Genomic DNA, 18,318 nt, shown 5'->3' with positions numbered 1-18,318 from the left:
AGGAAGAATTTTACGAGCAACTACAAACAACGTTTAATAAGATTAATAATAAATATAGAAGAGATATAAAAATAGTAATCGGAGACTTTAATGCAAAAATAGGAAATGATAATAAAGGACATGAACATGTGATGGGAAAGGAGGGAATCGGAGAGAGAAACGACAATGGAAATCGATTAATCGAATTTTGTGAGCAAAATGAACTTTTAATAGGCGGAAGCATCTTTAAACATAAGCGGATACATAAGGAAACATGGAAATCACCGGGAGGGAGATACAAGAATCAAATAGACCACATAATAATTGAATATAAATGGAGAAGCTGGCTGCAAGATGTCAGGAGCTTAAGAGGTGCTGATGTGGGATCAGACCACATGCTAATCAAAGCGAGACTAAAAATGAAATTAGCCAGAGATAAAAACCAAAAAATCAGCAGAAGGAACAAGTACAACGTTGATGCCCTAAAACAAGAATGTATAAGAAATAAATTCAGTGAGAAACTGGCAATTAACCGAACAGTATCACAACAAACTGGAGAGTCAGTCGAAGAAACATGGAAATATTTTAAAGAAGTGATGATGAATACAGCAAAAGAAACAATCGGATTAAAAAGAAGACAAAATAAAAAATGGATTACCAAAGACACTCTACTACTGATAGAAGAAAGAAAAAAGATCAAAGAAGAAATTCTACAAAAGGAAGGATCGGAAGAAGAGAGGGCACTTGAAAGGAAATACAAGGCAAAAAACGCAGAAGTAAAAAAACAAGCCAGAAAAGATAAAAGAAACTATATAAATGAGATGCTAAATATATCAGAAGAAGCAGCGAAAGAAAACGACTTACGAACACAATATACAGTCATACGAAACTTAACAGGAAAAGCACAACGAAATATACGAGAAGTAAAGGATAAACAAGGAAATAGAATAAAAAATGAGAAAGAAATAATACAAAGATGGAAGGAATACTTCCAAGAGATATATGCTAAGCATGAAATAACTCAAATCATAGAAGATGAAGTAGAATCACCAGAGCTAGAAGTGAATATTGGAGAAATTACAATGGAAGAAATTGGAAACACCCTAAAACTACTAAAAAATGGCAAAGCCGCAGGAATCGACAATATACCCATTGACATAATAAAAGCAGACACCGAGCAGTCAGTAGAGATGCTGCATACACTTTTGAATAAAATATGGACGGACGAAGAATTGCCAAAGGAGTGGAAAGAGGGATTGATTATAAAAATACCCAAAAAAGGAGACCTGAGCAAATGCAACAATTGGCGTGCAATAACACTACTAAGTGCTACATCCAAAGTGCTGACCAAAATCATTTTGGAAAGATTGAAGCCGGAACTAGATAAAAAACTGAGAAACAACCAAGCAGGCTTCCGTTCCAACCATTCCACTATTGATCACATTTGCACCCTTAGAATTATCTTGGAACAAACAAATGAATGGAATAAAGATATATATGTGAGTTTTATCGACTTCGAAAAGGCCTTTGACCGTGTAAATAGGGCACAGATGTGGAAAATCCTTAGATTATATGGGATACCACAAAAAATCATAAACTTTATTAAACTCTTCTACGAAGGATACAAAGCCAAACTAGAACATTCAGGTGAAGTAACAGAAGAAATATCCATAGAAAGTGGAGTCAAACAGGGTTGTGTACTATCCCCTACCCTATTTCTTATTATGATAGATTGGGTAATGAGGAAAGTAATCGACGATCGAACAGGCATCAGGTGGAACCTTTTCAAACAGCTAGAAGATCTCGAATTTGCAGATGACATCTGCCTTATAACTGAACACCGAAATCATATGCAAGCAAAAATTGACAAATTGGCACAGTACTCCGACACGATCGGACTTCGAATAAACACAGAAAAAACTAAACTTCTAAAAAATAATAACCATCCAAATAATAAAATAATGATAAACGGTAAAGAAGTAGAAGAGGTAGACAAGTTCACATATCTGGGATCTGTCATGGAAAGGAGCGGGGGGTGTAAAAAGGATATACAGACGAGAATAACAAAGGCGCAACACGCATTCAACGCTTTAAATAAAATTTGGCAAACAAACGAAATATCGGAAACAACAAAAATTAAAATATTTAACAGTTGCATTAAAAGTATACTGCTCTATGGAGCAGAAACATGGAAACAGGACGAAAATACAACTAAAAAACTACAAACATTTGTAAACAAATCTCTAAGAAAAATCCTGAAAATATACTGGCCAAATAAAATAACTAATACAGAACTATGGGAAAGAACAAAGCAAACTAACGTATCTACTACAGTCAAGGAAAAAAAATGGAAATGGATCGGCCACACTTTAAGGAAACACCAAAGCAGCATAGCAAGACAAGCACTTGAATACCAACCAGAGGGGAAAAGAAAGAGGGGCAGACCAGACAACAGCTGGAAAAGAACAACAACGAGAGAACACAAAAAAATTGGACTAAGATGGGGTGAAGTCAAAAAGAGAGCAAAAGATAGAAGAGAGTGGAGGGAATTAGTTCACAATTTATCCAGAGAATAAAAACAAAAGAAGATGCGCTGTCCCGGCCAGACAGCAATCTTACACTTTTGGCCAAGAAACGCATAAGCGCCCAATACTCCACAAGGAGGGATGGAACGAGAGAGATATTTTCCATAAGATGTGTGCGATGTCCTTTACATTAAGAAAAATACATTACAAGAAACACATTAAAAATTTAAAAATTCCTCAATACTATAAAAGGCATGTCTAACTAGAAACGTTTTTAGATTCCATTCAAACGATTTAATAGTGTCAAGATGCATCTTATGTGTCACCGACATCTCACTGAACTTATTAAAACATTTAATCCCAATGTATGTAGGAGCATGCTGAGTATGTACTCAGTGATTGTAATAATTTATATGTACAACAAAAACTAATACTCAATCGAGAAAAGAGGAAAAGTGATTTTTTAATAATACTATATTGTTACTATGGAACGCTTACAATTTTGAACATCTTTAACAAGAAAATACTTGGATCACAGAATATATTATCCTGATGTATTCTCTGCTTGGATCTTCCACAAATAATACACAATAAATAACTTTTTATTAAGTTCACATCTTAAATCAATTATTTATCAAATACACTATATATCAATATTATTTAATAAATAACTCAAAATATTCCCGATGCCATGTCAAATATTTAAAATTGTCACTGATTTTCACTGTCTGTCTGACAATATGCTGACAATATTCTATTCGACTGAGTGCGTTGTATGACACAAGATAGATTTGGAAATATTACCACAGACATTGTGTTTTTTCCAATCCTGAAAAAACCAATAAATATTTTTTAAAAATTTAAACGCAGAATGAAAGACTATATTATTACCAAGGGCCGAAAGTCCCTTAGAATAAATAAAAAGTTTATTTTGAATGAGATATTTTAAATTAAATATCACACTAAATTTTCTCTTAGTTTTTCACCCCTGTAACTTATAAAAATAAACATTATAAAAGTTCTCAGGGACTTTCGGCCCTCGCCAATAACGTAATCTTTCATTCTGCGTTTAAATTTTTCAAAAATACTTATTAGTTTTCTCAGGATTGAAAAAAAAAATCCCCATTTGAATAGCATTGCAGCCGAAAATATGTACCCATCCTCTTAAGTCAAAATATAAAGTGAGACATACGCCGATGTGTGTAGTACATATAATGTACAGTATACAAAATGCATATACACATCGACATTCGTTTCACTTTATGTTTTGATTTAATTTGTTTGAAAATGAATCGTGATATATGGAAAAAGTTATAGCTGACGAACAATATTGATGGACAATGTGAAGGAAGCAGTTTAAACATTTAGCTTTATTGGAGAAAATGTTCCTTAAGTATTAAAAGTAATAACTGTGTATAAAGATTATCTACAGTCGGAAAAATGAAAGAATACCCATGAACGAACATATAAAACACGCTGTATTTCCCTGTCACCGTGTCACGAAGAAAATTGTCCAGTGCAAGTAAATGTAACAATAATTATTACATGTACTTGCGCTGGCCAATTTTTTGTGTGACACGGTGACAGGAAAATACAGCGTGTTTTATATGTTCGTTCATGGGTATTCTTTCGTTTTTCCTACTGTATCTATGGTTATATGTACTTACTTTCATTATTTCTCGGACTCCCTTATACTCAACCAAATCAATAATTATTTTGATCAGTTTGAAACATTCTACCCAGAAATGGGAGTTATTATGTTGCAAAAGCTCACTAGCAATAATCAATTCACAAACTTTTCTAGCAGGTAGTGTTCCACTTTTGACACAACTTTCTAAGAGTTCCATCAACAACTTTAAGTGATTTTGAGAACATCCATAGGCTATGCCTAAATACTGTCTTACAGCTGCATCCAACTGCTCTGAGCTTGCGTTTCGAAAGGCATTATTTAGCTCTTGTTGCCAATATGTAACCTTTTCAGTCTCATTATTTAGCCTGTGTACTAAAAAACAACTAAATGCTTCCTCGATACCTTCAACTTTCAGAATATCATTTAAGATCCCTGCTACAGCCTCACACATTTTAATTTTGTGGAAATTAAGTACTTTGAATAAAATTACATGGTTTTAGCACCCATTTTTATCAAAACAATGTACGGTTGTTTAAACACAACATAACCTTTAAATGTCAAATTCTTCTTTTTAAAAATCATTTTTTTTTTGCAAAAGTTTAACCAACCTTATAAAACTTCACCAGTTTATATTTTTTTATATAGAATAATTATTTTTATTAAGACGTTTGTTTTATGATCCCGATTTAGATAATTGTGAATTTATTAATGTAATTACTCAATTATTTCATTTATGTTTATTATTTTATAGGTATAAAACCATTGATGATATGATGTTAAAGTTTGTAGCACTGACAATTGATGTCATAAGACTTCCATGTTGACAGATCATATGATCAGTTTTGAGCACCCATTTTTATTGAGCAAATTGTTCAGAAAGTTGCTGGGCGTAGTCGGGAAAAACATTGTTTAAATCCCTTTAATTTCCTCTAAGTCGAAAGAAAAAGGCTCAAAATGGCTCTCAGCGACGCAGATGTACAAAAGCAGGTATGAAACATTTCGCGAATTGTTCATTAGTGAAATATATAGGTTGCTTACTGATGGAAGTAGTTTTATGTTGATGGTGAGAATGTTATAATCTGAAAGGGCCTAACCATATCTTTTTTCTTTTAAATGTAGATCAAGCACATGATGGCTTTCATTGAGCAAGAAGCCAATGAAAAGGCCGAGGAAATTGATGCAAAGGCTGAAGAAGAATTCAACATCGAAAAGGGCCGTCTGGTCCAACAACAGAGGCTCAAGATTATGGAGTACTACGAGAAAAAAGAGAAGCAAGTAGAACTCCAGAAAAAAATGTAAGTTTCCCAAGACAATTATTTTCTTTAATACATAGTTGTCATGTGATCTGTTTCAATTATTTAATGAGTCCTATTCTAGTGGTTAATTGATTGTTTTCTTAGTTTATTTATATCGTAAGGCTAATTCAACAGTAAAACAGTATTTTACATGAAATATGTTATTTTATTGGTCAAGGTCATGTAACTTTATTGATTTCATTATACTTACACAAATTTTCTGCCTTCGAATAGTTAAAGCTCTCTATCTATCTAATTAGCCCTAAACATCCATCCTTGGACATAGGCCTCCTCTTCCTTCAGTCCATAGGTTCCACAGTTTCCAGTGTGTAATCAGCTTAGTCCATCTGTCAATCCTTCTGCCTTAGGGTATGTCCGATGAATTTCCATTTAAGCTTTGCTACTTGGGTTGAGACAACTCTCACTTTTGTTTTGTTATGGATCCATTTGTTTCTTTTCCTGTTTGTTCCATGTTCAGCATTTGTCTTTCCATGGATCTTTCTGTCTTTGCTTTTAAGTAGTTAATGTTAAATGATGAAAGGGTTGCCAATGTGAGTCCGTTATACTATTGTATATAGAAATTGAGTCAACCGGTTTCGAGGCTTACAATTTCTGCATTATCTTCAGGCCCAGTAAAGTCGTCACAATTACAAACTACATAGAGGGTGTATACTGAGACATTTTGCCACTCCCAATGGCAAAATGTCTCAGTATACACTCTATAGACTACTAAGCTCAGTACTCTACAGTTGTTTTGCTTTATTGTATGTATTTTAATTTAAATCAAGACATATAATGTAATGTTAATTATTACGTTTATAACGATAATTTCCACCTCCACTAGTTTTATCTCTTTTTGTTTTGCAATGTATTATGTTCTCCATCTTTTGCGTTATTTTGCTGGTTATAAGCACGCTCATCACTGTATATTTTTGTCTTTTTGTGATTTTTAGCTTAGTCTGGGCTAAATATTTCCAAAACTCAAGCAATGATCTTTACAACAAAACACAAATGGACGGCGTTATGCATAACTCGACCAAGCGCCATTTCTTTAATATCGAGATAACAGTGGATTCTGGTGACACATAGCTAAAACTATCTTGGAAAAAATCCCTGTTATTGTCACGTTAACGGTTACTAAGAAAAACAAAATTAAACCAAGCGACATTAATCCACTTACCATTAAGCAACCAATAAACGAAAAACTTTGAAGCCATTTATCTCAAAACTATGTTTTGCGCTTGGTCGAGTTATGCATAACGCCGTCCAAATATAGCCAATTAAATACCGATAACATTTTGCTACAAGTAAAAAATGAAAAGATTGGTATTGTAAGATGTGTTAAATATTTGGGGTTTCAAATTGATAGTTGTTTGAATTTTGATCATCATTTTGATTATATTGTCCGGAAAATAACGAAAAAACTATATTTTTTTAGCAGAATATCACAAAATATATCGACTCAAGCTAAAATTACAGTTTTTAATTCAATTATTCAGCCACATTTTGAGTACTGCGCAACTATATTGTATATGTTTAACCCGGCACCTGCCACATGGCTTTGCAAGACGCCAACTGCCACGTGGGGTGCTCACAGCACCCCTTAAAAATTTTCTGTGATCTACTTGTTTAAAAAACAAAATAATGTGTTGAGTAACAAAAGAATATAAATAAACAAGTTTTATTAACTTATTAGCCACTAATATGTTATAAAAGTTAAAAAATAAAATGAAAAAGGTGTTATAAGCAAATTAGCAACTACCAAGCCATAATAAATGAAGTCAAATAAAATATCTAAAAAAATTAAGATATGAGTCTAGTATAGAGTGAGTATAGATTCTATATTAATAATTTAAATCAGTTATTTCAATAAAAAATGTAAATTTGACCTGTATCAAAATTACAAAAAAAATTTAAAACTGAAAGTGCCAGATGATGACACCCCAATTCGACTTTAGAGCTATAAGTTCAGAATGACACTAAATAACCACTTCAGACACTAACACATATATGCTATATAATATTATAGAAAGCTACTATGACGCACAGCTCGGTTACCAAACTTGAAATACCAAATATTTGATAAAAATGTGTTATGGGGTGCTGGTAGCACCCCACGTGGCAGGTGCCGGGTTAATTTAAATAAACTCAATCAACTACAGAAACTACAAAATCGTGGCATGAGAATTATATTGAAAACAAATCGACTTACACCTGTATCATATATGCTACAGGTTTTAAATTGGTTCACAATTGAAGAGAAACTGTATTATTATACAATAATTTTGGTTTATGAAATACTTAATAATGTAGCTCCAGATTACTTTAAGCAGTTTATAGTGTACAATAAAAATGTACATGATTATTCTACAAGAAATATGGGGAATATTTACATCATCATCCAGCCTCAAAAGTCCACTGCTGAACATAGGCCTCCTCCCCTCGTTTCCAACCCCATCTATCCTGCGCCGCCCTCATCCAGTTTTTATATACCTTTCTTAAGTCGTCAGTCCATCTTGTAGGCGGTCGACCGACGCTTCTCTTGTCTTCTCTTGGCCTCCATTCCAATAACCTCTTCGTCCATCGCCCATCTGTCATTCTGGCTACGTGTCCTGCCCATCTCCACTTCAACCTGGCTATCCTCTCGATGACGTCAGTCACCTTTGTTCTTCTCCTGATTTCTTCGTTTCTGATTTTGTCTCGCAGAGTTATTCCTATCATTGACCGCTCCATTCTTCTCTGCGTGACTCTTAGTTTGGTAGCCGAGGCTTTAGTTAAGGTAAGTGTTTCTGATCCGTACGTCAAGACTGGGAGGACGCACTGATCGAATACCTTTCTCTTTAGACATGTGGGTAACTCACTTTTAAAAGTTTCTCTCAGTTTTCCAAATGCTGCCCACCCAAGACCGATTCTTCTCTTCAGCTCATGAGTCTGGTTATCCCTGCCAATCGTAATTTCATGTCCCAGTTATTTATATCTATCTACGAGTTCTATTTCCTTCCCACCAATACTGATGTTCTGGTTGGGTACCAAATTTGTCATTATTTTTGTTTTTGAGATGTTTATATTTAAACCAACATTTTCTGTAGCTACAACGAGTTCTTGTACCATCTCTCTTGCCATACCTAGATCCTCAGCTACTATGACTATATCATCGGCGAAACGTAAGTTGTTTAGGTATTCTCCATCTATTTTTATTCCCTTTGTCATCCAATCCAAACTCTTGAAAGCATGTTCTAAGACCGTATTAAAAAGTTTAGGTGACATTGGGTCTCCTTGTCTAACCCCCCGTTCTATTTTTAATATTTACATAGCAAAAACAAATTATAGAATGACGATGAATTCATTAGTATTCAGGGGTTTTAATGAGTTTAACGCTCTACTGGGTGCTCTATGGGTGGGTATTGTATGGTATCATATGTTGTAAAATTTATTTAAAGTTTGTTTCAATTTCATTTGATGTTGCTTAGTTATATTGGATTTTGTAAATTATTTGTAATATCTATTCTCTACATTGATTGTATATTAGGGTAACCTATTTAAATGAATAAATATCTATCTATCTGATTATCGGAGAATAGGCCATTTTACATTACATTCTGCATAGAGACGTGTTTTTCCCGTTCGGCTCCGACGAAAATTTTCCTCAGAAAATGCGGGTTTTCCCAACATAATCTTTAATTTTCAAATAAAGTTTTAGATAAGTAATTATCTACCAATAATTAAATAACTCGGTGACAAAAAAGCCTTCTTGGTTTAGATTATAGTTCCAGAAGCTGGTGAAAATTAAACGAATATTTTAGCAACAATTCAATTGTTAATTAATAATTTACGGTCGCAATAATAACCAAAATAATTATGATACACTGATCAAACTTTGAAATCTTATAAAGATGAGATGCCTATTTAACATTTTGTCGACAAAATATAAATTTTTTTATTTTTTTGCATAATCTTTAAATGTTAAAAAAAATAGTTATAAACAAATTAACGTTTCTCAGAAAGTTTTGATTATATTATAATTTTAAAAAATAGCTAAAATGCGCATTTCAAATATTTTGAAAATAAATGCTTTAAAACTTTTTTGCACCCATAAAAGTTATGAAACAGTAAAGTAAACATACGATTACTACGGTGTTTATAAATTTTTTTAATTCTTTCAAAGCGTAGAGGTGAGTTTAAAATACAAGCTAATTATTTACAAAAAAATATCGATTATCAGTTTAATAGTTATATTTTAATTAAAGATTATAAATATATTTTTTTGTAATTTACACATGCGAAAGTAGACAAATACAGTACTGTAGCTAAAATTTTCACTCGGAGCGACGACCGGCCGCGCATCGTACACTTTTAATAAATAATGTATGCTGCGTGTCAGTCGCTTCGAGTGAACATTTTAGCTCCGACTCTGTATCAGGTCTACTTTTGAGCTAAAAATTACAAAAAAAGTATTGTTAATCTTTGATTAAAATATAACCATTGCACTAATTTTTGACATTCTTTGTTCGTAATTAGATTGTACCATAGACTCACTTTTAAGCTTTGAAACAATTAAAACAAATTATAAACAACGGAGAATCGTAAATTTACTTTGCTGTTTCATACCTTTTTTGCAAATGGTTGGAAAAATTCTTTAAAGCATTCATTTTCAAGACCTATGAAATACGCATTTTAAGTATTTTTTAAAATTAGAATATAATAAACAATTTCTGAGAAATGTTAATTTGTTTATAACAATTTTTTTTAAACATTTAAAGATTATGCAAAAAAATTAAACATTTATATTTTGTCGACAAAATATTAAATAAATTGGAAAAGACTGTAAGACTTGTACACACTTCTAAATAGGTCAAAACGGCAAACAGGTGTATGTTTTCAAAAAACTTTTGATAGTGTGTAAAAAATATATTTTATATCAGCTAAGTACTTTCAACACATAACGTGCCATCATCAGAGCTTCGTCCTCTTAAAATACCTTCATAGAAGAGCAATTGCTTAACAACACAACAAAAAACATGAATACTGGGCAAAAGCCACAGATATTGGGTATAATAACCCTTTACAGTGAATAGAATCACATCTAAATTCTTTTATTAATTTATAAAGACAACATGGCTGAGTCAGACCATTTTGAGCCCACGTGAACAGCAGATCAGCAGTCTTCCTCAGCTGATCTGCTGTTCACGTGGGCTCAAAATAGTCTGACTCAGTCATGTTGTCTTTATAAATTAATAAAAGAATTTAGATGTGATTCTATTCACTGTAAAGGGTTATTATACCCAATATCTGTGGCTTTTGCCCAGTATTCATGTTTTTTGTTGTGTTGTTAAGCAATTGCTCTTCTATGAAGGTATTTTAAGAGGACGAAGCTCTGATGATGGCACGTTATGTGTTGAAAGTACTTAGCTGATATAAAATATATTTTTTACACACTATCAAAAGTTTTTTGAAAACATACACCTGTTTGCCGTTTTGAAATATTAAATAGGCATCACACCTTTATAATCTTTCTAAGTTTGATCAATGTCTCATGATTATTTTGGTTGTTATTGCGACTGTAAATTGTTAATTAACAATTGAATTGTTGCTAAAATATTCGTTTCATTTTCACCGGCTTCTGAATTTATAATCTATACCAAGAAAGCTTTTATTTCACCAAGCTATATAATTATTCAGAAATAATTACTGGCCCAAAAAATTTATTTGAAAATTCGAGATTTTGTTGGGAAACCCACATTTTCTGAGGAAAATTTTCGTCGGAGCAAATCGGGAAAAACATGCCTCTATGTAGAATTAAATTGGCGTGAATTTTTATTTGAGTGTTTTTGGTGTAAAGTTAAAATCTTCGGAGTTATACAGCAATAATTGAAAAAAATACGATTTGTCTGCGCCATTTTGTTTATAAAAAAAGTAGCACACTATCTGCGGACTTTGCATAAGTACCTATATTAATATATAGGATCTTATAATTCGATTGCAGCAATAAAATTGCTGGTAAATAACCTTTCTTTGTACTTTACTAATTAGACCAGCGTATTATAACTATTTTTTTTTTAATTTAAAGATTATGCAAAAAAAAAGAAAAATTTTGTCGATAAAATATTAAATAATCATCTCATGTTTATAAGTTTGATCAATGTATCATGATTATTTTGGTTATGATTGCGATCGTAAATTGTTAATTAACAATTTAATTGTTGCTAAAATATTCGTTTAATTTTCACCCGCTTCTGGAATTACAATCTATACCAAGAAAGCTTTGATGTCACTAAGTTATTTAATTATTGATTAATAATTACTTACCTAAAACTTTATTTGAAAATTAGAGTTTTTGTTAGGAAAACCCGCATTTTCCGAGGAAAATTTTCGTCGGAGCAAATCGTGAAAAACATATCTCATATGTAGAATTTAATTGCGGTGAATTTTTATTTGGGTGTTTTTGTTGTAAAGTTAAAATCTTCGGAGTTATAGAGCAATAATTGAAAAAAATACGATTTGTCGGCGCCATTTTGTTTATAAAAAAAGTAGCACACTATCTGCGGACTTTACATACCTATATTATTAATATTTAGGATGTTATAATTCGATTCCAGCAATAAAATTGCTGGTAAATAACTTTTCCATGAATTTTGCTAATTAGCCCAGAGTACTTGTAGTTTGTAATTGTGAAGACTTTATGTACTGGGCCTGAAGATGAGGCAGAAATTGTAAGGCTCGAAACCAGTTGCCCCATGATTGTGTAACAACTATTAAAAAAATATACAAACTTTAAGATTGCGAGTATTGACTCAATTTTCTATATCCAATAGTTAATGTTAAGTTAAAGCTATCAAATAAAATGTGTCTTATAATAATTGAAGCAGTCATTATGAAAAGGGGTCATCTCCATTTTTTTGACATTTCCACTTTTTGTCGACTTTGTATTTAATACACATAGACATGTCTATTCCATAAAAAAATGGGTCAACTTTCAATATTATTACTGTAAGCACATCATACCCCGCAAACCACTTCAATTTGAAAAGGAGTCATCTCCTAGAATTTCCCATTCTACAACATGATCTGTGAATACTTGTCCATTTTGAAAACGCGTCATCTCTAGCAAAAAATACATATTAACGGTTATTTTCCTAATAGTCTTGAAGATAAGAAGTTTTTTGCCTCTTCTGTATAATTTAAAAGAATGGAGGTGATCCCTTTTCAAAATTATTGATTCAATTGTAATATGTTTCTAGCCAATCATCAAACATGTTGAACCAGGCAAGATTGAAGGTATTGAAAGTAAGGGAAGACCATGTACGTGCCGTTTTGGAAGATGCTCGCAAACGTCTTGGTGAGGTAACCAGAGATTCAGGCAAATATACACAAATCCTGGAAAGTCTCATCCTCCAAGGGCTCTATCAGGTGAGCTATCAATTTTGATAATTTAGGATGTATATGTTGAATGTTTGGGTAGTGATGTAGTAGAATGTCTAGCAATAAATGTGGGAATTATTTCTAAAATTTAAATTTTGAGTTATAGTTATTTTATTTTTTTGCATTAAAGGGAGCTGAAAATATTTTATAGGTTGTAAAGTTTGGAATTTTTGTATATTTTTACTGTTTACATTGTACAGTTTTTGCAGCCTGCTTGTTTTCAGCTCTTGGAACATTAAAAAAAAAAGAAGTGAAATAGTCTGTATCTTTTTTAATGGATTAATAATAAATAAGCTTCCTACACAGTTTTTCGTTTAAGGCTATTATTTAGAATTTGCATTAGTAAAGTAATATCACTAGATGATTGTGATTCCTTTTCTCCTGTCATAACATCCTCTTCTTCAATACTAGTGTATATTCTTGCCAAACATTTAGCGTTACAACACTTACATTTTATTTTGCTGGTTTTAATTGTGTTTGCCTTCAAAAAATTTATAGTTCTTGTATATAAGTAACTTCATACAAGTTTACTACAAAATAATCGAATTACAAATAATATTTTTTCTGAAAGATAGATATTTACTGTAATTATAAACACGAATATAACGAATCAAAGAATAAATTACCTACCTACCTATCTGCTTGATCCTTTACTGTTATGGTAATCTGTTAATCCATACGCTCACTTTGACCCAATACTGAAAACAAAAATGAATTTTTGGCAGAACTCGGTCACATCCAACCAAATCTATTATGAATTTATTTAACCTAATATGACTTCAATAATCTAATAATTAGGATGTTGTAATATGGGTTTTTGAGTAATTTAAAAAATATTTAATTAAATTCACAAAAAAGGCAAAAAGGTACACAAAGCTTATTTCACTTCTTTAATTTTAATGTATTTTGCTTGCTTCATGGTGCCAATAGAACTAAAAAGCATGTGTACTAATATTTATAGACAGAATACACAGGCATTCTTGAGAATCTCATTCTGCAGGGGTTGTTTCAGGTAAGGCAATATTATTTTAGGCCTAATTTTGTATGTTAGCTTTTTAAAATGTATAAGGCTGCACCTACATTGGAACCATATTTCTCCTGATCCAACATCAGGCGACGTCGGACTGAAAACAAACTCAAGGTATTAATGCATAATGCCTAGACTGCAGTGGGAAGCCCGATCCGATAATAGCTGACATCCGACTGAGTAGCTTCTCCTATCAAACGTTCATTCCGTTTTTGTGTTCCGACTAGATCCAAATTGCAGATAATTACACTTTTATAAAAAATAACTTTTTATAATACCACATTTTTATTCTTTATAGGACACAATATAAAAAAAGTATTATAAATACAGTTATTTTTCAAATAAAATGTCAATTTTAAAAATAAAAAGGATTTCTGATACCGGGAATATAACTCAAGCCTCCTGGGTGAAAGCCAGGTATCTCAGAAATGAATATAGGCACTCACATCAGATCTAAAAATCAGTCTACATTGGATCAGATTGGAGAAACACAGTTCCAATATAGGTGTACCCCAAGGGGTTAATTTTGTAGATTATTGTAAGAACCAGACATAATTGAAGGGGTCAGTGCAAAAAGTAGTTAGGTCCATATTTTCTAGAATTGAGTTGAGTAGCTACAACTATATAAAATTATTTGTACTATAAGTTGGCGAAGTCAGATTTGTAACAAATAGCATCCTGCTGGGTAAAATCCCATATGTTTAAATTTTAATCAATCATTATTTCAGCGCAAGAAGTCGCTAAGTGTCAAAAATTGTAACTAGCTCAGAAACACAAAAATGTGACTTAGCCACTTTTTGCACTGACACCTTCAATTATTGGTGTTTAATGAATGATTGATCAGTTAATAATGCTGCTATTTATTTGGTACTAGCTTTTATGGAATAGTAACTAGTATTGGATGTGTAGGCGAGATTGATAAATGTTTTCTGGGAGTAGCATTGTCTCAGGTTTCAGGCTAAACTCATATTTATTTTCATTAGGGTAAGAACAGAACAAGTGGGTCGAGGTGTAGGTGTAGGTCACGGTGGATGCCACTAGTTAAGTCGCGGTCGATGTCGACAGCACATAGCAAGGAGGTCACCTGCGCTGTCAGTCGAGCTAGAACCACTATCAAGTGAAGTAGTTTAATGAAATTTGAATGACAAAAAGACTGTGCTTTTGCGATTTTGTGTCAGTCAAGTGATGATAGTGATGAAATGTCAGCTGTAAATAATCAGATCCTCCTTCAAATTTACTGAATTTAATTACTTTAAAAATTCAAAAATAAACTGAATACAAAAAAGAGATTATATTATCAAAAGTATCAACTCAGATAGCGCAGTTAATGACAACTTGGCTTCGAACGGACCAATCACAGGGAGGCATCCTTGTAGGCCACACAGTAGACATCCATGTACAACAAACTCATTTGATTTTCAAAAGCATCGATGTAAACCTCCTGGATGGCATCGCGCTAAACCTCCACCGCACCGCGACTTACCTGCTCTGTTCTCTTCCATTCACTAGAATGTGTTTGTTTTATATAGATTTCGACCGCGACCCACTTGTTCTGTTCTTACCCTTAGTGTTGGATCGGAACATCCATAAACTAAGTTAGGTTGTAAAGAACTTGGACTTTTTAATACCTTCCCTCCCTTTGTTGTTAGTCAAGGCTCCTTCGTCATGTTGACTTCGCAATTGTAACACTCAAGATGACCCCCTTTTCTATTATTATACTATTCTCTAGTTTTCTGTAATTAGGTTCCAATCCATACAAATAATGGTGAAATTTTCCAGTTCTATCATTTATTGCAGTTGTCATGATTCGTTGGTCTGTTTGATTAATTTTTATTGGAGGAGGTGGATGTAGTCTCCTCTCTCTTCTCTACAACAAAGTTTATGAATGTTCCTGAACAGGGTCAACAGATTGGTACGTAAAAGGCAGATTCTTGAAGAAAAAGGTAAAGATCTTATGAAAAAAACATTTGTTAATCTCAAACTGGAGTAGCTACTTCAAAGGAGGGTTTTTAATGTCCTTTAAAGTATTATCCTTGGTATTTTTCTGATTTTATATTTTATAAATTACTAATAATTATGCATTTCTGCAGATGATACTGACATGATATATTTTTTGAAACAGTTATACAGTGATGAGCACGCTAATAACCGACAAAATAACGTAAAAGATGGAAAACATAATACGCTGTGAAATGAAACGAGATGAAACTAGTAGCGGTGGGAAATTTAGCGATAGAAACCTAGAAACTTAGATTATATTGATAGTTTCCCACCTTTAGACATATTGGAGGAGTACGTCAACTGAAACTGTTACGTGTCACAGTGGTAGTTGTTAACCTCGTCCGATACATCTAAAGGTGGGAAACTATCAATATAATGTCAATTTATAGGTTTTTATCGCAAAATTATGTTTATGTTTTCCATCTGTTGCGTTATTTTGGTGGTTATTAGCACATTCATTCACTGTATAGATATTCCTGTTACTGTATTCACTCCCTAAAATTATTATAGGGACTTCTTACTTGAATAAACTCAATTAGGATAAACAAATTCTTATTTATGTAGATATGACAAATATGTATATTCTATCTGAGCCTCATATTTTTTCTAAAAATAAATTTACACCAAAAATAAGGATATGGCAGTTCCTACCAAACCAAAATGTCTACTATTCTACACATTTGTGCGACTTTTGTTGGATATAAAGTCTGTAGCAGATTGAAGGAGCTTTAGTTGAAGATGTATCTACCTAGACCTATCCAAAGTCAATCTTTAGATACTCCTTAAAAGCATATTACACAAAAGATTCATGTCAGGGATTCTTCCTCAGTTTAGGATGAAAACTCTTAGATTTACCTGTTTTTTAATTAGTTAAAAGTAATATGTATATTTCAAGCACTTTATTCTACTTTTAATTTTTTACGGTATGGGGCAAAAAGAATAATACTGAAATGCGTAAGCCTCAAATTTATATGTGTCATGCGCTGAAACGTACTGAGTGATTTCCGAGGGTCATTATAACGTATGTGAATACCGTGTTAATGTTAGGAGATTCAGGATTGTTCTCAGTTTTGCAGAAAAATTGTTTATACAAATTGTTTATCGTGGAGTACTATTTTCGGTCATATGGAAACGATCGCGAAAACGGTCCAAGCTTAAGATCAACAATGATTTTAGTAAGACCGGGCAACCTGTTCCACGGCCAGGAAGTCTCTTTAAATACTGCACGATCATTTTGGAAGATGGCCATTCACCAGCCCTAACGCCACCTGATGCGTACATATGGCGTACCTGAATTGTAGACTAGAATTGAAAGATTTTTTGTCATGAATAATGTTTGCAAGGATATATTATCATGTATACTAAATAGGTATAATATAAATAATCAAAAACATTTCGATATTCATTTAAGTACTGTTTATCTTGCTGCATACTGTACAACAAAAATAAATTTTGACCCCTAACTTTTCTTGCAGCTCTTCGAAAAGGACATCACCATTAGAGTACGCCCTCAGGACAGAGAATTGGTAAAATCTATCATGCCTAACGTCTCCCAAAAGTACAAGGACATAACCGGTAAAGACGTAAATCTAAAAATCGACGACGAGAGCCACCTTTCTCAAGAAACCACCGGAGGAATCGAACTGTTGGCCTTGAGAAACAAGATCAAAATCAACAATACTCTGGAAGCCCGTCTTGAGCTCATCTCACAACAATTGATTCCCCAGATCCGTAATGCTCTGTTCGGACGCAACGTCAACAGAAAATTCACTGATTAAGTATTTTTTGGATACTGTGTATTGCCTGTATTTTATATAGTATTGTAAAACATTGTTGGTTGCTTAGACAGATCTTCAAAAACCTTTTAAACTACTATGTATATACGATATATATAATAAACCATTCCTTTTTTTGAAGTATTTTAAACAGTTAAGTTTGTTGTTACCCTAATTGTATCCTTGTCAAGCAGATATTTTTTAAAATCCTTAGAAAATTATTAGGTTTCAGTTATACTACCTTATTTTTTTCTCAAAATATATTCATATTTATGTTTATATGTATATAAAAAATTATTTTTTCTTGTGAGAAATCATCGCAATAAAATTTATTGTTAGTTTATTGTTTTATTTAATTTTAACAACTAACTTTAGCAAACTAAAAGAAAAAGAAGTAGAACATTTTATAAATCAAATTCATATTAAACAACACATAAGACCTTTTAATTTACAAACAATGATTGCTACAAAAGATAAAAGTATCTATGAGATCCCAATTAAACACAATAATATAAAACTAAAATTGTGATATTATACAGGGTGTCTCGAAAAGATTTGTCATAAATTATACCACTCATTCTGGGGTTAAAATTAGTTCGATTGAACCTAACTTACCTTAGTACAAATGTGCTCATAAAAAAAGTTACAGCCCTTTGAAGTTACAAAA

The 18,318-nt window shown here is 32.5% G+C and overlaps 2 protein-coding genes across 3 annotated transcripts in view; one reads left to right on the top strand and one right to left on the bottom strand.

Annotated features, from left to right (window-relative positions):
- The window catches only part of LOC126884784 (mediator of RNA polymerase II transcription subunit 23), a 41,258-nt gene extending 36,562 nt beyond the window's left edge, over positions 1-4,696 (bottom strand). Inside the window, exon 1 of the mRNA XM_050651010.1 lies at positions 4,172-4,696. Within this exon, the coding sequence (XP_050506967.1) occupies positions 4,172-4,585 (414 nt within the window). The 5' untranslated portion in view covers positions 4,586-4,696. The remainder of the gene's footprint in view (positions 1-4,171) is intronic.
- A 190-nt stretch (positions 4,697-4,886) lies between these two features.
- LOC126884793 (V-type proton ATPase subunit E) lies at positions 4,887-17,989 on the top strand. 2 transcript variants are annotated; one of them, XM_050651027.1, is made up of 5 exons: positions 4,887-5,121; positions 5,254-5,429; positions 12,668-12,836; positions 13,810-13,860; positions 17,352-17,989. In XM_050651027.1, the coding sequence occupies exons 1-5, from the start codon at positions 5,089-5,091 to the stop codon at positions 17,652-17,654; spliced, it is 732 nt and encodes a 243-aa protein (XP_050506984.1). In that variant the 5' UTR covers positions 4,887-5,088; the 3' UTR covers positions 17,655-17,989. The 2 variants fall into 2 exon arrangements, with proteins under 2 accessions (XP_050506984.1, XP_050506985.1); XM_050651028.1 differs by lacking the exon at positions 13,810-13,860 and having other exon boundaries at positions 4,888-5,121.
- The last annotated feature ends 329 nt before the right edge of the window (positions 17,990-18,318 follow it).

Source organism: Diabrotica virgifera, chromosome 5 (assembly GCF_917563875.1).
Source record: "Diabrotica virgifera virgifera chromosome 5, PGI_DIABVI_V3a".
Taxonomy (NCBI): Eukaryota; Metazoa; Arthropoda; class Insecta; order Coleoptera; family Chrysomelidae; genus Diabrotica; species Diabrotica virgifera.
Note: the sequence above shows the minus strand (reverse complement) of the source record. Positions and strands in the feature narration are given on the sequence as shown.

Bases quoted from the DNA above. Each gene is read 5' to 3' on its own strand.
- LOC126884793 (XM_050651027.1), top strand. From the start codon at position 5,089: ATGGCTCTCAGCGACGCAGATGTACAAAAGCAG. The intron at 5,122-5,253 runs GTATGAAACATT...TTTTAAATGTAG, and splicing joins ACGCAGATGTACAAAAGCAG to ATCAAGCACATGATGGCTTT. The intron at 12,837-13,809 runs GTGAGCTATCAA...TAATATTTATAG, and splicing joins TCCTCCAAGGGCTCTATCAG to ACAGAATACACAGGCATTCT.